The following is a 19,246-nucleotide window of genomic DNA, read 5'->3' on the forward strand; positions in this document are numbered from 1 at the left end:
TTCCCAACATAGACATGCTTCATGACTGATCAATAGACTCGAGTATCTTTACAGAGCTTTGCAATAGTCATGTACAGGTTTTCTTATGATACAGATATGATACAGATTAATCTACTCACCATGCTCTCAATCCTGTAGTCTTGAGAGTATCCTCTCTCTGATAACCTGCGATGCCACTACTGCTCCATGCTGCAATGTGACGGCACCAATAATGGCCATGATGGCACCGTTGAGCACAACGTCGGCACCTGAAGCTCTGAGCTTTTGCACCTATTGCACGTTAGTCGAGTTACCGCGGACAGCAGATATATGTACCTGTTTGGGCTTCCACCGCACAACATCGATTAATCCCACTTCAGCTGCCAAGCCAGATAGTCTCTCCTTGCCGACAACGTCCTTGGGTCCCTTGATGGAAAGATTGTCTACTGTTTGCAGATTTGGATGCATGAATGGCTGGCGGTCAAATCCGTCGTCGAACTTGGGTGCTCCCATTGGATCTTGGGCAACAATTGTCTTTGTCGTCTCCATGACAAGAGTCATTCGTCCTGGTAGAGTCAGTATTGACCAACATCCCTCGTGTTCCACCAACCTAGAAGCGCCAATCGGTCGTTGAATCCTCTTCTTCCCTGATCAAAGCTCTTATGCGTAACAGCCAGCCACTTGAGCTCCTCGGGCAGAAGTTTGCTGCCACCAGGGCCCAGTAGACGCTCGTACACCTCGTCCAACTTCTGGGGATCGTTGTTGACAGTCCAGACCTTGTTCTGAGGATTCTTTGCCCAGTCGAGTTGCAGAGGCGCTTTCATGGCAGCAGGCGTCTGGCTCCATCGTGGCACGAGACCAGAGGAAGAAGGGCTCTTGGTCTTGAAGGATTCGGGTGTCGAGTCGGTAGCGTAGGTGCGCACGCAAGGCATGAGGGTTCGGGCGGCATGTCTACTCCGCCAGAGGCTGGAGCGGCAGGGTTGGAGGGCCATGGTGATGAATGGGAACGAGCCGGACTGGGGGTCGAGGCGACTTGCGATCTAATGTTCACTTGATCATCGAGATGGGGCTAAATGTGAAGCTTGGCCGCGAACATTTTCTCAAGGTCACGTGGAGGGAAGTGACACCGCTGTTGCCCCACTCTTGTCAACACCAAGTTTACATCGAGATGAATGATACGGAGCTTCACTTTTTTTCCTGCTAGGACCAACATCATCGCTAGGCTACGCGCCACTTTATCTCTTGTCAAAAACATTACGATAGAAATGATCAAGCCAGTCTCAAAGCAAATAACTTCCATCGTATAGTCAGGTAGTAAAAGTAACCAGAGGAATACAGGTTCAGGCCGAATATTCCCGCCTAAATCAGATTTTCAGTGCGGGAGCTCCTCCGCACTTACTCCTCGTCCTTGATCGTCTTCACCTCATCTTCTCCGTCCCCCTCTCCGTCCTCCTCCGTCTCTATCACCTCGTCCTGGTCAAAGCCGCCGGGGTATCCAACACACACTCGCATAGGAAATGCGACAGTCGCAACGTGGTAATCAAATCCCCTGTGATGCCCATAAAACACCAGCATAGGCGACACAACCAGATCGACAGGCCGACCTTCGTCTGTAGCATCGTCGTAGTCAATTGAATTCATCACCTGTCCGTTGAATCCCTCGACTTGGGCCGAAAATGGAAATCCATATGCCCCCTTGGTCTTGGGATCATGAAAGACATGCCGAATTGTAAAGCGACCATAGTCGAACATGAGCTCGAAATTGACAACCTTTTTGGTGAGATTTGAGAGCGTCTCTTTACAGAAGGGGTCAGGATTCTCAGGGAAGTGTTGGCCAAGCGCTTTCTTCAGGATCTTGACCACGCAGTCCGGCTCAATCCTATTTTCGGATCCGTGCACTTCCCCGAGGGAGAAATAGAACTCGAATGTGGTGTATCGCCAGTTGGGGTACTGGAAAGTCTGGGGGTTTCGGTCGTAATTGAAGTTTTTCTCTAGGGCCAAGGTCAGTCCCACGAATCAAGGGATTCTTTCATCTTTCTTACCCCGTAAGATGCGCTCCATCGTGGCTTGAGCTTCCCAATATGGCGACGTCCACTCAATGTCCTGACTCTTTCTAGAGAAAAAGTTCTCATCTATGATCTCCCAGATCCAACGTACAAACATATACTGAGATATGCGAGTTGTCTCAAAGAGCTGTTGGGCATGAGGCGAATAGGCAATGAACTTTTGCCGAGCGGCTTCATCAAGACTGTCCCAGGGGAGGCCCCTGAAACCAGCTACCTCCGCGAATTTCATGATGCAACCATGAAGGGAGTCCCACGTCCAGAAAATCTCAATTTGTTGCTGCCCCAAACCTATTATCCGCTGAAGAGCCATCTGGAAGTCTCCAAGACCCTCCTCCAGTTTCTCAGCCGTCTGCTGTGCTTCGTTCAGCTCTGGATCGTTTGGGGATGCATCATCCAGCGATGACTTTGAAAACGTCAGTTCTGAAACGAATATAGACGGCTGTAAAGTGGCTACTCACCCCGTCGACTCCTGGGTCCGACGGTTCTACCATGGCGCTTCCCCCAGTCTTTTTGTTTTTCTCTGGAACGACCTTTTCCTGATTCTTTGACGTTTTTGCGATCTTGGTGACTTTGTCTTGGTCAGGTTGACTGCAAGACTCCAGTCGCTTGGATCTTCGAAGGCCAGCCATGTTCTGAAAAGGAAGAAAGACGCGATTGCCGCTATCTGAGAAATTGGAGGGAGGGGGGATTGTTTTGAAAGCTACCGATTTCGAAAATGCGAGCAGCCTTTCACATTATGTACTCATCCTTGTCTAAAGTTGATTGCCTTCCGGGGGGAAAAATACACCAGACTGGCTTACACCAAAATCCAGTCGCTTGTTTTCTTCCTCCCTAGATTACCAAAGCCAGACCACCTATGTCATCCCCGCAACACATGACCACAAGAGTACAGCACCAATCACCACAGACTGTCAGATAAAGGAGTGAGTTTCTATGTATGACAAGCGGGTAAGCCGTCCGTGTGTGGCTGGACAAACAACGCCTCTGCTGGGATAGTTTCGGCTCTGTTGATCGTCTGCTGTATGGACGAGAGGCAACCAGAGACTAGCATCAGCTGGATTAGAGAGGTGAGCAACAAGCTTGTCGATGAATCTTTCACTTTTCATTTTATTTTTGTAATTATACTAAAAGGGGGTGATGGGACTTGTTTCGTTATTGGTGGCATCTTAGACAAAGAAACGCCAACTCTCTATTCATACAGCCCGTGCCTCCCGGATGATGGCCTTTCCCCTTCGCAATATCACATATGCCGTCTCTCATTGGCTTGATTGTCTTGTTTTGAACCGTGTAGCTCAGGACATGTAACTGAGCTAATGTAGCTTCCAGCCGTGAGGTGGGTATCCAAGCAAGTTTCCGTTAAAGATGCCCTCACGAGTGGCTGTTTTGGAATACGCTGACCAGCCAAGTCTCCTTTTTCTCTCTGCCTTGTATCACAACGGAAACTATTGGGATTGACCGACATTTCGTTCTATTGATACCTTGTAATGGTCCCTTCGATGCGTGACTAGTCATATCGTTGCCTATCGTATCTTCAGTCCTGCCGTGCACAGCAGGGCAAAATGTCTAGATTACGATGTATCGGATAAGTCATACATGGGCTGTACTGCCCGCCAGGCTTCTGTTCCTGGGGTACTCATAAGGCCGGTGTTACTTAAGCTCCCTCATCTCCTGCCGCGTCAAACGCTGGAGCTTTTCATCCAGCTTTACTTTTTCAGACTTGTTGATGTTCTTCATAAAGCTAATTTCTACTTGTATTTATTGAAGAGTCATAGAGATATGGCTCTTCAAAGATTTTACCCGAATCCGGGAGTAAAACCCGCGTCATTGTCGGTTTAGACTTCGGAACGACGTAAGTTTCATGGGTGTTATACCACACAACTTTTAACACTCACTTACTCACTCGACTCTGTAGGTTTTCTGGAATCTCATATGCGGAATTGACCGAAGAACTGAACCGACCAGTCTCCTTCTCATGGACAGTTTCCAACAACCACATGTACAAAGTCCCGACCACAATTGAGGTTTCTGGTTTGAATCTCGAATGGTTCAAGCTTAGCCTGCTACATCGTGATGACCTACCATCGGATGTACGAAACTCACCCAAGTTTATTGAATTAAACAATAGCCGGGAAGCTATGAGTATTACAGCCATCAACGCTACAGCGCAGTACATTAGCAAGATTTGGGAAGTCTTCTATGACGATCTTCAAAAAGTGATCCCCGACCCTTATATCCAGATAACAGTCACTGTTCCTGTTGTTTGGCCTAGCCATGCTCGTCAAATGATGCATAAAGCCCTCCATGAAGCAGGTATCCTCAATAAGAAAGTGGAGCTAGCTCCCAAGTTTGTTGCAGAGCCAGAGGCTGCGGCTCTGGCATTCTTTTCCGCAGCATACTACCTACAACAGCCACAAGTAAGAGGAACTTTCCATGCTCGCAGTTATCCGTTTATGCCTAACACGCTCCCAGAGCTCCATCCTTGAACCTGGACAGATTCTCATCGTTTGCGACTGTGGCGGCGGTACCGTTGTAAGTTTTCCGTCACCCTAAGCTTTCTTGTTTGGTGCTCATCCACCCTCAAGGACACGGCCTCCTATGAAATAAGCTCCGTTCACCCCTTCCGTGTGAAGGAGGTACTTCCAGGGCAATGTATCCTTGCCGGGGTGTGCCTCCTAGACGATGCGTTTATGCAACTTCTAAAGGACAAGGTCGAGAAGATGACCTCCCCCCGGGCGTTCCAGGCCCTGACAGAGAGTGATTTTCACCGTATAGTCTATAATCACTGGGAACTGGACATGAAGGTGTACTTTAGTGACAGTTACCCGACCAAGCATATCGACCTGCCTACTAAATGGGCTGCGAGCCGCCAGAAAAGAATGCCCGTTGGCCAAGAAGTCGATATCACTTTCACCCAGTAAGTGACTGAGACTCGAGTGATGTCTTATGGGCTGCAACAGACATACATCATGCTAACGGTGAATTCAGGTGTGAACTTGCTTCGATCTTTGACCCTATCGTGGGAAAGATCATAAGCCTGATTGAAATGGAGGTGAACAAAGTCTCCATCTCCCCATCGAAGGATGTGTCGGTGAGTGAAATGCCTGCAAAGCCCGTATTGAGCGACGCCCACTAACATGATGATCACCAGCACCTCATTGTGGCTGGAGGTTTCGGCCAGAATGCCTACCTGCGACAAAAGATTACGCAGACAGTCAACAGAGTGTCTCCCACCACTAACATCCTCGACTATCCAAACAGAAAAGGGTAACTCTCCCACCCTGCCTTAAACTCAGAATAACTGACCGTGCCATGAAGGTGGAATGCAGTGTCCCAGGGAGCCGTTATCCAGGCTCTCCAAGCGCAGACGAATCAGCAACCGGTCCTGGTAACCTCTAGAATCGCACGGGCGAGCTGGGGAGTGCGTGCTAGCGACGGCAACTCAGTCTTCTGGCTTGTTCGTGAAGTTAGTATTTCTTTCAGGTGCATGCTATTAATATGTCACTAACAATCCTTCAAACAGAATGAATCTCTTGACGCTACCAGCCCTAATCTGCGACTTCTACCAGCAGAAGCTCTCTCGGCCGATGATCCCGCTAGAAGCGACGTCTTCAATATCCGTGTTTGTCGCAAACAGCAGCAGAATGCAGGCTAGCCCCATCAAGATGTCTGTCGACTCAGCTGGAAGACCGTTGATGTTGGGTTAAAGTCCGACACGAATGCCGATCTCAAGGCACCCTTGCAGATCGAATTTATATGGGACGGGGCCAAGATGGAATTCTCGCTGCTCTATGGTGGTGTTCAGCAGAGCTCGGTGAAAGTCGAGCACAATTGGGAAGTTTGAGCGGTGGTTACCTTTCGTTATACCTAGATCCCATGTCTAGGTATTTGTCAACATAAGAATTGGTCGTAATGGAAGCAGATATTGGTATACATACCGAGGTTTATCTGACCATGTCTTTCATTCAGTCTAGGTAGTTTTAAAGATTGCCAATATGAGCGAGGTTGAAGAATGTGTATATTCCACAGATGTGCCCTCGTGATGAAAGCCACCAATGCAATAATGGCAGATTACCCTTTACCCTCAGAATATCACTGATGCCCTCTCTCATTGGTTTGATCGTCCTTTGAACCCCGTAGCCCAGGTAATGTCAGAATGTACGCAGCTCACCCATGTTCATCAAAGGGAGGAAGGACCAGGACATGCGGGGGCCACAGTTGCCAAAGCTACAGGGGTATACATTTGCAAGCTGTGGCTAGGATTCTTTTCATCTTCAAAGGTCAATTTCCAATACTTGTATTGAGCTTACTGTACAGTTCTTGTTGTTTGGGCTATATAGGTTTGCCAATTGATGCCTGAGGCCATTCGTGAAGCACCTATACATATGGAGGAGGCCAGGTGAGCTTTAATGAGAGACGCCAGCTGACACAGTAGCTTTCCTTCGAACTATTTAATAGGCATACCCTGCAGAGCTTCTATTTACCGGCGCTCGACTTTACGCCTGACCAAGGAGGAGTCTAGTGGGATGCGGCGGTAAAGCCTTGGGACCTTTTGCTGACCTTGAAGCTAGCGTCGACTTGGGGGCTTCTCGAGTCGAAGGTAGTCGAGCAGCCTTGGGAGCATCGGAAACACGTGGCGCGAGAGCAGTAGCCAGAGCCCTAGCGATGATAGGTACCAGTGCAATAACTGGCAGAGGTGCTGGCAGCGGTAAAGGAGCAGCAGAAGGCCCAGGAGCAACTTCAGGTGCACCCCCAGCCACAGAAATCGGCACGACGATAGGGATAGGAGTAGGCTTGGGCCTAGGAGCGAGAACAGGAGGAGATGCCACCGCTGGGGTCTTTGCAATTCGAGGAGTCTTTACCACTGACGGAATGATAGTGCTACCCATCAGAGATCGAACAGTAGGAATAAGTGCAGCATTGGGAGTCGATCGAACTTTGGGCACGCGACCTACACCCGGTGTCGTTCTGACAAGAGGAGCATTGGCGACACCTGGAGTACGATCGACCTCTGGAGCCGGTAGAGTCTGCGAGACCTGACGTGAACGAGGAGCTGCATCAGTCGTCGAAACCTGTCGAGAGCGAGGCGTGATGCCAGCACGAGAAACTTGTCGCGAACGAGGCGATGGCATAGCAAGAGGACTCTCAGGGATAGCAGGTAAGATCCGTGCTGGAGTCTCTGGGCTTCCCGGCGCTGGACCGGTTTTTGGACCAGCGACTTGGCTGATTTTCACAGGATCGCCATCTGCGATCTCCGTTGCAGTGGGAGTGGCAGGCCGGTTGAGAGTAGCATTCGATCCCTGACGACCAAGAGAAGCGTTGGAGCCCCGACGGCCCAGAGTTGGAGTTGTAGGACGGCGGCCGAGGGTGGGTGTCGTTGGTCGACGGGTTGGAGTACTAGGACGTTCTGGCTGTCCCTTACGAATGGGACTGGTTCGTCGTTGAGAGGACTGTGTGCCCATTGCATAGCGAGGGGATTCGGCCATTGTTGACATGAGTGATGGAAGAGGTATGCTCCAAACTGACCTTTAACAGGGCACAAGTGAGAGGGAAACTAGAAATCTTCCAGGTCAGCTGAGATGCTGCGGCATTATATCCCTATCTGCAGGCTGCCAACTCATCATCCTCTATCCTCTATCCTCTATCCCTCCATTCTGAAACAGAAATACACGGAAAACCCCGGGCAGATGGTCTCTTTGCTTTTTCCTGACATGAATCAGTCTCAGCTATTCGTCAATCATGAGGTGATGTGATGCGTTGACTAGGATCTTGTAAGTTTACCCCTGTCTTGACGGCTGATTAGCTCCCGGATGATGTGCAGCTCTAGTGCGAGACTGGGGTATCCTGGTAACGGATCGATGGATGTTTGAGATAAGCATCAAAGCCTTTTCCGACGAGCAAGCGTATTCAGCAGCTAATTTGGCAGCACAGTTCCCGATTTCACAGGGAGAAGCGAGTAAGATAGGTTGAACAATCAGTACTATCACAATGGTACCGTCTACTTCATCTTTCTCCAACTACTCTTACCACTCACTACCGTCATCTTATTCTTCTCGGGAACCGTGTATCCTCCATCCCTCTCTAATCGATGTCTTTCCCAAAAGTCACTCATTTCCTCTCTCAACATTCTCTTCCCACTTCTTGAATCCCTCTCTTCCCTCTGTCGCTCATTTCGTTGTGGGAGCATATCGGCAACCCTCGCGGCAGCAGGTTTACACAGTGTTCTCCACACCCAGGACATCATGTGTCGGTAGACATGGGCAAGCCATTTGATCAGAAGTCGAGCATTTGTGCTAAAGGCTGCCACGAGAGAAAAGACAACAAGGGCGAAACTAGCGGGCAAAGAGATTGTGCCGATGGTCCTGAGTGACAAGTTATTCTCACCACCCCATTCTTGTGTGTTCATGCCGAAGAGACCGGTAAAGAAGGTCAACGGAAGGAATATAACTGTAAATGTGGTGAAAATCATGACACTGCGACTTTGTGCACTTGCAAGGTCAGCATGAAGCCTACTCAGCCGTACCTCATCAACCTGCGCCTGTCGCTGAACCATCTGAAGAAGTTTGTCGTAGTCGTTTCGCGTACTCCGGACTCTCTGGATCATCTCTTGAGCTTGGTGTGTATACTCCGAGACCTTCTTGATCGCTTCACTAAGGAACAGTCTTCCGTTTGCAGTGCGATCGCGAAGTTCCGGACGAGTGTAAGTGGAAAGTATGGAGCTGACGACTTTAGACTGACGTTCAAACAGGTGGACCAGAATAAGCAGCTCATCCTCGATATCTCGAAGTTCAAGGAGGGCGGATGTGTTGTCCCGGTTATCCTCTTCTGATCTGCGGCCTTCGGCTTTATGGCGTGCTCTGATGGAACGAGCTTTGTTCTCAACTGGTTCATATGCCGATGCTTTATCACGGAATCCTTCGGCACGGAATGTTTTGAGCGAGGAGGTGAGTTTTTCGGTCTAAAGGTTAGCACGAGTTACACGAGGTGAGGGTAACTTACGAGAACGCTGATGGCTTCTTCAAATATTCGAAACACTTCGAGGTCTGGGTGCGAAGATCTGTCGAGGAGAACTGTAACAGCATGGAGGACTGCTAATGCCGCTAGGTCCAGAGCATTTTCGCATTGCCGGGTGAGATCGACGTTGACTTCGTTAAAGATGCTGTCGCGAAGATCTGCCTGCTGATACAGAGGCCCTTCAATGGCATCACCCTCACGCCTCGGGAAGAAGGAGAGTAGGGTATCTGAAGGTCAGCTAAGCTCACTGCAGGGATATACGACGTACGAGAGTCAATGGCCCAAAGCCACAGCTGATCCACCATGAGAACATTGCCATTGAGTATGGCTTCCTCGGAATCCTCCTCATTATCCCCATCCTGGCTACTTGTCTTGGATCGTCGACTACCACTCCCACTACTACCAGAGCTACTATTCGACATTTGTCCATGAAGTCCCGGGCCCAAACCGGGAGCAAATTTCCGTTCCTTTGTCAGTTTATACAGCATCTGATCATCATCTCGCGACCGAGTGTCCCTCAACGATGGATATCCGTATTGATCTAGTGTTCGTCGACAGTTGAGGGGTGGATCGTGGCCCAAAAACTCCCAGATGACCTGCGATTCAAGAGAATCAGACTTTGCCACAGACTCGGGAACAGGTCTGGCTCGCCCGTGGCCAAGTCGCTGAATGATAAGTTCACGTCGGCGAATGAGTCGTTTGTACGAGTCAAAGTGAAGATACGGGAGGAAGAGACAGGTGTAAATCCCCCCTTCTGGCCTGGGCGATATCGAAGACTGTTTCGAAGATCGACCTCGAGGTGACACTGCACGGTTAGCTCGGTTTACAAGTTGAGGAGCCAACTTACTGTGCCGAGGAGCTGAAAAGTAGCAGCCCGGCTTTGCAAAGTACGCATAGTGCTGAGAGTGTCGCCCTCGAGAATGCCTCGTCGCCCAAAAGTCATTGTTGAACAGAGGAGCATAGTTGCGATTGTTCGTTGTCTGCAAGGTCTCGAATATTTTCTACTAAAGTCAGTCATGCTCAGTCAACTTCATCAAATGGCATACCGTCACCCAGCTAGGATTATTATATGGTAAATGAACCCACATAAACTTGCGGGTTTCCATTTGAGGTTTCGAAAACGCAACAGGCACTTCATCCACGATTACTGTCTCACTAGCTCTCCTCTCACCATTATTAGCAGCCTTTCGGATAGCAACGATCGCTTCTGGCAGTCTCGGAGACGAATCGATATCGTCATCATCACTGAAGCCCTCGATGGTGCTTCGACTGCGTTGCGAGAATGGAGGAAAGTCTTTGTACTCGTATTGTGAGGCTTGAGTTCCCATGCTGACAGATCTACTCAGAGATCTACCCATTCGCCCACGCGGAGGAGGTGATAGACGATCGACAGCCAAATCTTGCTCAAAGTTGGCACGAATAAGTGGTGAAGGACGTCGCATTGGTGTTGAGTAGTGTGTTGGTGGTGATATTGCTGCTGGCGATAATGGTGTGACGGGAGATCTTGCTCCCGCCTGAGGTGCTGACTCTGATCTTGTCTTTTCCGCATCAACAGGCCGTATAATAGGAGATGCAGGAGGAGACGCCTGGACAGATCCTTGCGAGATCCCAAGAGGGTTGTCATGTGTTTCATCAGCGACTTTCTCGGTCGGCAGCATCGTCGTTTTCCCTCGATTCCTCAAGAACCTCCCTTCGTCAACCGCCTCGACTTCATTCAACCTCTCAGCCAAACACTCCTCTGGTCCCTTTCTCAAGAAATCTCGAAGTGGCAGTCGTGTAGACCAAGCTCGAATTGTGGCTACATCCAATGGACCTGGTGGATCTTCAAAGAATCCGTGAACCTCGACGTTGACCTTTTGCTCGAGATTCAGCGACCAATTTCCATCTTCACGAGAGTACTCATCTGCACGTCCGATGAGAGCAGATAACTGCTTCAGAAATAGGCGCATGGTGTGCACATTATGCCGCCCGAAAGAAGCAATATTGGCATGATCACTCTGAAGTGGGAGAATGGTCTCTTGTCGCATACCAAGAATAGCAGACTTGATCGAGGTTAGTGGCGCGGTGAAGTAGACATCTCCAGAGTTGCCTGAAAGGCGAGAGTCGATGGTCTCATACAGCGTCCAGATACGAAAGTCGTGCGCTATGGATTTGAAGTCGTCGTCCAGTTGGGTAAGAAGAGTGTTTCCCACGCGAAGATCATCGGTTATTGATGTTGGAATAGGAGCTGACAGCTGAAGCAGATTCTGAATACCAGTTGCAAGACTCGGCATGGCAAAATAACTTGATCCTTGATGAGGAGTGCCTATTCTGTTAGCATGGGTAAACCAGAGCTGGTTCACTTACCGAAGAATGCAGCACCATAGCACTGCCTGTAGATACCCTCATACGATGGATCTCTGCTCGCCTTTGTCAACACCATCTTGACAATAATACCACCAATGCTATGCCCCACAAACACAACCGGTCTTGTCTGCTTCTCTCGTTTTCTCAACTTTCCCAACTCCTCCAACAATGCATCAGCCAGGGTACTCAGCCTCGTATCCTCATTTGTTGATGGATGCTCATACAACAAAATCCGTGCTCGGTCAGCTTCACGGCGAAGTCCTTGTCGAACCCACGATGGAGCTGGTCGATCAGCATCAGACGCTGCACCTTCCGCGTCGCGCATAGATAACGCCCCATAGTATCGACTCATGAGACCATCGCGACTCCATGTTCGAAGAGGATCTGCTCCGGGACACGGAACAGTTACAATGTCGACAGTTGTTTGATCATGTGTGAGTTCTCCTTCTGGGTCGATAATGAATCTGGCCTTTGACACCACATCTTCTTTTTCTGTTGACTCTTCACTAATCTTCCCTTCGGGTTCTTTCCTCGTCGTGTAATCACTCAGTGGCGGCAGTTGACCTGGGGGACTCCCTGGGTTTACATGAACCGAGTCCTTGTCATTGCTGAGTTCTAGCTCAGGTGAGTCCACTGGATCCATATCAACAGTGTGAGTCCTATAATTTTCCCGGCGTCTTTGCCTGGGGAGTTTTGGTCGAGAGGCTTGAGACATGAGAACGTGAATCGAAAAAGTCATAAACCAGATGGTTTTGTTCAGAAGTATCATCGGTATTCATATCACTCAACAGTCACTCCGAGTCATCCGCACAAAGACATCTGCCTGGCTTAGCCTTGCTCGTGACAAAGATCCATCCTCAAAATAATATCCGATTCCCATATCAATTGTTGATGTGCTAATATTATCTCTGTAGGCTGACTCCGTAGATCCCATAGCGTGGGGCTATCTGAGACAAGGTTAGTCAAATGACTGCACCACCTGAACCATCCCGATGACTGCTAACCCGTTTCAACCCATCCCAGACCAAATGCTTCCAAAATGCCGTTGATAAATAGCATATGTCAATATGCGATGCCGAAATGCGCGCTCAACTCCAATCAAAATGTATGTATCCGAACCAAGCGCCTTTACTGCAGTGAAAAATCCCCAATAGTAGTGCAGTGCACCACAGAATCTATGTAAAGTCGATTCTCAACCTTGCACGTCTGTCCGGGTCTGACAACAAACATGCCGTTGGGACCAAGATTAAATGTCTTTTCGTTCATCGTGACCCGAACCTTTCCTGACGCGACGGAACATGTTCGCAGTTTGTCGTCTTCAACAGTCCAATGGTTGGCGCTACCGGGTTTGAGGACCATGACGTTGAAGCTGACGTCCTCGGAAACAGTGACGGGCTGACCACTGGTGAGATACGAGTTGGAAAAGGCGACGTCTGATATGTTAGCTAGGCTTCACAATCAACGGGAAACTCACTGTCTGAGGAAGATTCATCCTTTATTCTTCCTGGAGCAACCTCCCAATCCTCCATTTCCAATTCAACGCCCATTTCAGGTCTGCTGATAATGGCAACTGCCGTTTGGTCTTTTATGCCAACGTCGTTCCCAGAGGAACGTCTTTTTCTTCGCTTTGGTTGGACCTCGGTCACGGTTCTGACACCTTCAAAATCATCGAGATCCATCGAGGGGTTCAATTCCTCAGAAGAAGATGATCTCGATGAACCAGAAGCCCCTCGTCTCAGTTTTGGCTCAGGACACCAGTCACAACCGTTTGAGCGACGTTGCAGATGACACCAATATCTACATCCCACGCAAGACTCTAGAGCAGAAAATGCTTGCTTCGCTGATACAGACATGCCAAGCGGGAGAGCGATGCAGGGTTGTGATAGTCGTGCAGATGGTCGAGTGGTATTAACTGTGCACTGCTCGCTACCAACCACAACTGTGCCTGTGAGATATGCCAATGCACAGGAATAATGAGTGATGTCCAGGTTGCTCCCCCTGTGGGTATGCTTCCAACTCTCAGGCAAGTCACGCTTGCGAGGCAATGTCAACATGAAATCGATGTCTTCTCGTTGGTGAGACTTTTGTGCTGGACTGAGGTGTTGGTGAAGATATTGTTTAACATCCGATTCTTGCATAGCTTGAGGCCGGTAGGTAGGATCCTGTGAACGTGTTGTCTTTCTCTCCTGTTCGGCAGCTCGAGATACGCGGTTTTGTTGGAATGAAGCAAATACAGACAATCCTGGATCAACTGGAGGTGGCGCATCAGGAGGGAGTGGGTTTCTGGAAACAATGATTCCAGGTGTACCTCCAGGGCCATCTTTTTGATAGCTGCCGACCTTGGACAATGTGCCGTCTCCGTTATCATTGAATGTCGTCGAACAATGCCCAGCGCCAAAATGTCCACCAAGACCATTGAGCTTGCCAAACACGCGGCGGCAATCTCGCACAGGACATACGAATGGAAGTTCAGGGTCATCGTGAAGTTTGTAGTTTGCTGGAATAAGTGCCCCGCGAGCAGAGACAGTGCCACCTTCGGGGACTGAGTATGTTAGAGCAGCTCGATGCATGTTGATTTCGAGGACCTACGAGGATATATGCTGTAGGCTCGACCAGGTTCAGCCATGATGATTGCTTCCAATCGAGCATCAGGTACTGGAAAATCTGGCGATCCTGCTGGTGCTGGGGTTGGTGATGGTGTCCCTTGACCAGTGTACTTTTTGAGTAACTCGGCCCCGGTGAGAGAAACCACCGGAGATTGAGATGAAGGATACATGGCGCTCTTCTTGATAGCTGCACTATTAATCTCTGCTAATTGTCTAGCAACGTCGTCTTCCGTAAAGCGACATGCAGCTTCACGAGCACGTGCGTAATCAGCGGGAGTCCTTTTGGGGAGAACGTCCGAGGGGGAATTTCTCTTTTGAGGGATCATTCGAGACGCTCTAGATGGTCCTGTAGAAGCCTGTGAGAGGTATTGTGCTGGTCATGTCAGATAATGAATGAGACCTAGAAAGAAACGTACCCTGTCTACGTTCCCACTCAGACTGAGCTGCTTGAATTCGAGGGTTACTTGATAGGATACCAGCCGCTGAAGCTTTAACGGCTGCGTTTCCGGCAATGTTGCTGACGATACGTGAAGGTTCCGGAATGTTGACGTTGGCTTTGAGGGCTGGATTCCAAGGTATAAAGCTTGTGCTCTTTATCATTGAAGGGTCATCACTGCCGGACATTGTAGGGCCAAGCATTTGTTGTAGGTTCCCATGGGCGAATTAAAGAGACGGAATGTGAAAGTGAAATGAAGGAGTGAATAAGAAGCCCAAGTCGGGTTACACACGTTGAGATGAAACAAAGATAGAAGCGAGTGAAGCTGATGATGAAAGTGAATTGGAGACGCGCCGACGCGAATGAGGTTATAGCGCGGCTAGGGTCTGATGTACCTCGCTGCAGAAATAAGGTGTGAAATACCTCCCCTCCAACAACCTCCAACTCCCATCAGCGCAGTATTATCACAATTGAACGATCAATACCATTTGAGCATTTAACAAACAAATCTATTTTCAGGTTCACTTCTACTGCAGTGATTCATGATTTCGGCATGTGTCTCATAATGTACAGCTATACATACACTTGTCCAACAGCTATTCTACAGCCTATTCCATATCTAATGACCTATTTCTTCTTTGAAGCCTTCTTCGCCTTCTTGGCTTGCTTCTGGCTAATCATCTTGACAGCCTTAATCTCCCCACCACTCTCAGCCCTCTTCTGCTCAGCCTTTCTCTGTCCCTCAAGCTCCCTCTCCCTTCTCCATCGTCTATGTCTGAACCACTGCTTTCGCGTCCTGAATCTCTTGGTCTTGAGGCCCGTCGTCTTGGCCAACTTTCCAATAGCCCAGTTATCTTCACGGTAGCTGTAGTCCTTTCGCAGCTTGAGCAATCTGTCTGGTTCGCCCGCTTCGACACGGTTGACCTGGAAGGGAATTCCAGAGGGAGAAATCTCGGGCTTGGCGACGACTTCTTTGATCGGGTAGGCCGTCATGTTTAGTTTTCGCTTGCGTTGGGCGTGCAAGGGATATGGTAGTTTGTCGTTCTTGTCAAAAACTACACCGATGTATTTGCGGTCGGGATGTAGTGAGGGATCGCGGTAGTATTTGACGTATCCGGTTGCCATTGCGTGAATGGTATGATCTCGACCCATGATGCAGTTCTCTCCAGGCCACCAATGTGTACCGCGCTGTTTGTAGAGGATGTTTCCGGGAATGACGAATTGATCTGCAAGTCAGCCCAGTCCAGTTAACCCACTCAGCGTAAACATACCTCCTGTACGCTTTGCACCAAGCTTCTTTGGAATACCCCTCTTGGGCTTCTTCTTGTATGCTCCCTGTGACTTGACCGAGGCAAATCGATGACCTTGAACGAGGGAATTGGCCAATTGGACACCCAGAGGAGTAATAGGTGTAAAAGCCGGCCTGGACAGACTAGCCACAGCAGCCAATATTGGCCGCTGCATCGTGAGGAACCTCATGCCGGCGATTCGTGACGATATGGGCTGAGTGAGGTTAGCAATGCTTGATCCTCAATTGATGGAGTTTTTGCGCTTAGTCATCGCTTATCGATAAGGATGTGGACAGCTTCCCTAAACTCCAACTGTAACATCATCATTGGTCTGTAGAATACATCTTCAACAAAATGCGGTACCTTTTTGCTGTTCTGTCTCTTTTGACTTTGGTCAATGCCCAATTTGGTGGCTTCTTTGATCAAATGTTTAACCAGCAAGGAGGCCATGAGCATCATCAAGCGCAACAGCAAAACAACCCAAGCGATGCGAACCACTACAAGCAGAATTACGAGAACTGTTAGTGCATCTACCATCTTTTGACTTTGCTAACATGTTCAGCCATCTGCGATAAATACCTCTGCCCCGATACCCTCGCATGCGTTCACTTTCCCCACCACTGTCCTTGCGCTTGGGATGCTCAACAAGAAAAGTTCGAATTGGCTGAAGGACAACGTCTCTGTGTTTCTCGTGGGGGATTCAGACCAGGCGAAACAGCTCGAAAGATTGAATTGGCAAGAAAGGGATTACTGTGAACAGAAATCGACCACGAAAACACCACGAACGATACCAGAAGACAGAATCTGGGATAACCGTAAATATTAGGAAATGAAACTTGTCCTCTACCGATACGTAACGAGACTATGTATCCTTTGTCTCCATCAGAATCTTGAAAGCGAGCGAGTAATCAGATAACCTCACACTCCTCCTCTGCCAACGCCCAATAATGATATCCTCAAAACTCCATCCTAATGCCCTAGCCAGTTCACAACCCTCATCATGTCTCCCTAACATCCTACGCAGTACCGTTGGGCACGCGCGGTACCTGTGGCACAGGTGGCACTTCACCCTCGTCATCCTCATCCTCATCCTCATCCGGGAGCGTCTCGGGGTGGCCCAGGAGCTGGGCCACATTTTTCATTTCGTAGTGTCTCTTTCGGAGCTGTTCAAACTTTCTGTGCTTCTCACGCTCCTCGGGAGACATGCCTGCCAGCTCCTCCTCCGCGTCGTGGCCGATGCTGCTCTCGTCGTCGACGTGGACGCTCTTTTCGCTGCGGGGTGACGGCGCGCCCGCGTCCGGGATCTCCTCTTCCGGTTCGCCCAACGAAAGGCCCGGAATGTCATCTTCACGGCTTGGACGTGAATTCTTAAGACGAGCACCAGCGTCCGCCAGAGGATCCTCGTCTTCGTCCGACGGGTCCTCGGCTGGGTCGTAGTGTTTGGCATAGGGAGTCTTTGGTTCTGTGATCTTCATGGTAGAGGAGCGTTCCTGCTCCGTGAGGTAGAGGTTTACCTCGTCCCACTTGAGTCGTTGAGATGGTTCGAGAACGTCTCCGATGGAATTGTTGGCACCTGATTGACGACGAGATCCAGTAGGGCGAGCTCCAGAAGAAGAACGACGGTGACCAGCGTTGATTTGAGTGTTGGCGATGGTGAGTTCCTTATCGCTGCCGGGACGATCGTGGTTCGGCGAGGTAGGAGGAGATTTCTGATACGAGTTCTTGAGGATGCCTAAAAATGTTAGAGAGGTCACAAATGGCGTCAGGCAACTCACCTCGAGGTCGTTGAGGAGGATGGGTAGGAGGCGAGTGCGCCGGGGGGAATCAACAGCAGAAGCCATTTTGGTATAGTCGGAAGCTTGAGTTGAAAGGGTTAAAGCCAGAGCTCAAGCTCAAGGCGTTGTATCTGAACTAAGTGCGGTTGAACGTGGTGTTTGCTTGTGATGTAGTCGCGAGATCAGGTTGAAAGATGAAACCCTGTGCTCGTGAGCAGATCATCAGTAAAAGAGGCGGGGAGAGCCTATAAGATCCAATGACGCAGTGGCCTGAGACCCCAGGATTTGGAGGGGCTGGTACGTACCTGACCTTGATTAACGGCGTGTGGTTGCAAAACGAATGATGTTGATTTATGAATGATAATAAGGATTTTTCTGTTAATTCCGTTATTCTAACCTTTTCAGTCAAAAGTTTTAGTAGTGCATAACGGTATGTGACGGAAATACCCTTGTCGTCCCATTTCTAGTACACCCTCTTTGATGCAAGAAACATCTCGAACATCGTGAGATTACGCACGTGAATGTATTAATGAGATGTTATTATCATCTCGCCATTCAAAGGATACAATATCATAGTCGTATTCTCATGAACTTTGTACTGTCGCGAGATCATCAAATAGATCTGATCTTATCGTCAGCATCGTAACTTGCCAGCCTCAAAATACGTCATTTTCACAATGAAGGGGTCGTCACACAGCTGAATGTTTAGAGGGGAATGGTTGGGTGCGATGCAACCTCAATCGTCATTGCGAAAACCACTCAAACTTGAATGATTGGCCATCTCTACGATGAGATGAAACGATATTATCTTGCTTGGTCTAGATCTTGTAAACCGCTCATGCCAGCATTACCATCAGCGGCATATGCATCTTTGCCAGCAGACTCCAGATAATGCAGTCCAGATAAGCATGCCAGCTACTTGGGTGAGTTGTTCTCACTTATCTGTCAGCAGCTCCACCATCTTTGCCTGCTTGTCCTTCAACTCAGAGTTCTCTCTCTTCAAAGCCCGGTTCTCAGCCTCTAAAGCCTCAACACGCTCCCTCAAACGTTCATTTTCATCTTCCTGCACGGTACTCTTTTCTTCTCCGGGACCGGTAAGATCCACAAAGTTCGTTTCGGGAGTCACGCTATGAGTTGAGGTGGTGGTGACGGCGTGATTGGGACTCTTTGCGAGCCTGTTTGTGTGGCCGCTGGGAGCTTGCATTTTCCTCCAGGCTTCTCTTCCCACCTCTCGATCGAGTTTTGTCTTGAACAGATCCGTTGATAGCAGGCTTTGTAATGCGCCATGGGCGAAACCCGTCAAGATCGCGGTCCACGCGTGAGGCAAAGTGCTGACGACCAGCAGCGCTGAGGCTTTGATACATTTCCCTTCTGGAAAGTCTCTGCATACCAAGGGCGCGCCATTTGAAATCGTAGTTGTTGGGCTGCGAACTCATTTCGATTAGTGCTCTTTGTGTCCATGTAGATCCTGCATCAGGGCATCAGTGCAGTTATATGTTGCGGCAGTTGACAAACTCACCGAGTAAATACGATCCAACTCATCCAGTGGCATCACAGGATTAAATGTAGACTCAAATCTCAGTCGAATGTTCTCTTGCAAAGAGAGAATGAAAGAGAAAGAATAGAAGAGAGGGGGATTCGGGCGAAGGTGAAGAAGCATCGTGAAGCAGGCACCATGAATCAGAGTGGAAGCTATTAAACAGTGACGGCTGCTAGCACTGGCATCATAAGCAATGAG

At 49.2% G+C, this 19,246-nt stretch overlaps 8 protein-coding genes across 8 annotated transcripts; 2 read left to right on the forward strand and 6 right to left on the reverse strand.

The window, feature by feature from the left end:
- Positions 1-126: 126 nt before the first annotated feature.
- BKA55DRAFT_596061 (ribonuclease-III-like-domain-containing protein) lies at positions 127-2,674 on the reverse strand (the record flags this gene model as incomplete). The annotated part of the gene is made up of 6 exons (XM_046195888.1): positions 127-270; positions 316-545; positions 590-1,011; positions 1,379-1,970; positions 2,022-2,448; positions 2,504-2,674. 6 exons carry the CDS (start codon positions 2,672-2,674, stop codon positions 127-129), a joined length of 1,986 nt encoding a protein of 661 aa, XP_046047187.1.
- Positions 2,675-4,039: 1,365 nt separating this feature from the next.
- BKA55DRAFT_541935 (uncharacterized protein) lies at positions 4,040-5,886 on the forward strand (the record flags this gene model as incomplete). Its single annotated transcript, XM_046190440.1, has 8 exons — positions 4,040-4,459; positions 4,515-4,574; positions 4,628-4,959; positions 5,031-5,133; positions 5,194-5,309; positions 5,361-5,508; positions 5,566-5,664; positions 5,698-5,886. The coding sequence occupies 8 exons, from the start codon at positions 4,040-4,042 to the stop codon at positions 5,884-5,886; spliced, it is 1,467 nt and encodes a 488-aa protein (XP_046047188.1).
- Positions 5,887-8,040: 2,154 nt separating this feature from the next.
- Positions 8,041-12,117, reverse strand: BKA55DRAFT_517013 (uncharacterized protein; the record flags this gene model as incomplete). The annotated part of the gene is made up of 6 exons (XM_046188142.1): positions 8,041-9,000; positions 9,042-9,283; positions 9,325-9,861; positions 9,904-10,057; positions 10,103-11,346; positions 11,403-12,117. 6 exons carry the CDS (start codon positions 12,115-12,117, stop codon positions 8,041-8,043), a joined length of 3,852 nt encoding a protein of 1,283 aa, XP_046047189.1.
- BKA55DRAFT_705307 (uncharacterized protein) lies at positions 12,087-14,632 on the reverse strand (the record flags this gene model as incomplete). Its single annotated transcript, XM_046200661.1, has 4 exons — positions 12,087-12,847; positions 12,877-13,944; positions 13,992-14,381; positions 14,425-14,632. The coding sequence occupies 4 exons, from the start codon at positions 14,630-14,632 to the stop codon at positions 12,531-12,533; spliced, it is 1,983 nt and encodes a 660-aa protein (XP_046047190.1). The 3' UTR covers positions 12,087-12,530.
- A 439-nt stretch (positions 14,633-15,071) lies between these two features.
- BKA55DRAFT_692863 (ribosomal L27 protein-domain-containing protein) lies at positions 15,072-15,908 on the reverse strand (the record flags this gene model as incomplete). The annotated part of the gene is made up of 2 exons (XM_046199841.1): positions 15,072-15,670; positions 15,716-15,908. The coding sequence occupies 2 exons, from the start codon at positions 15,906-15,908 to the stop codon at positions 15,072-15,074; spliced, it is 792 nt and encodes a 263-aa protein (XP_046047191.1).
- A 154-nt stretch (positions 15,909-16,062) lies between these two features.
- BKA55DRAFT_575366 (uncharacterized protein) lies at positions 16,063-16,531 on the forward strand. Its single transcript, XM_046193382.1, has 2 exons — positions 16,063-16,253; positions 16,296-16,531. The coding sequence occupies exons 1-2, from the start codon at positions 16,088-16,090 to the stop codon at positions 16,487-16,489; spliced, it is 360 nt and encodes a 119-aa protein (XP_046047192.1). The 5' UTR covers positions 16,063-16,087; the 3' UTR covers positions 16,490-16,531.
- BKA55DRAFT_575381 (uncharacterized protein) lies at positions 16,532-17,574 on the reverse strand (the record flags this gene model as incomplete). Its single annotated transcript, XM_046193383.1, has 1 exon — positions 16,532-17,574. One exon carries the CDS (start codon positions 17,572-17,574, stop codon positions 16,750-16,752), a length of 825 nt encoding a protein of 274 aa, XP_046047193.1. The 3' UTR covers positions 16,532-16,749.
- Positions 17,575-18,442: 868 nt separating this feature from the next.
- Positions 18,443-18,944, reverse strand: BKA55DRAFT_541939 (uncharacterized protein; the record flags this gene model as incomplete). The annotated part of the gene is made up of 2 exons (XM_046190441.1): positions 18,443-18,861; positions 18,899-18,944. The coding sequence occupies 2 exons, from the start codon at positions 18,942-18,944 to the stop codon at positions 18,443-18,445; spliced, it is 465 nt and encodes a 154-aa protein (XP_046047194.1).
- Between the last annotated feature and the right edge of the window lie 302 nt (positions 18,945-19,246).

Source organism: Fusarium redolens, assembly GCF_020744475.1.
Source record: "Fusarium redolens strain MPI-CAGE-AT-0023 chromosome Unknown BKA55scaffold_12, whole genome shotgun sequence".
NCBI classification, from domain to species: domain Eukaryota; kingdom Fungi; phylum Ascomycota; class Sordariomycetes; order Hypocreales; family Nectriaceae; genus Fusarium; species Fusarium redolens.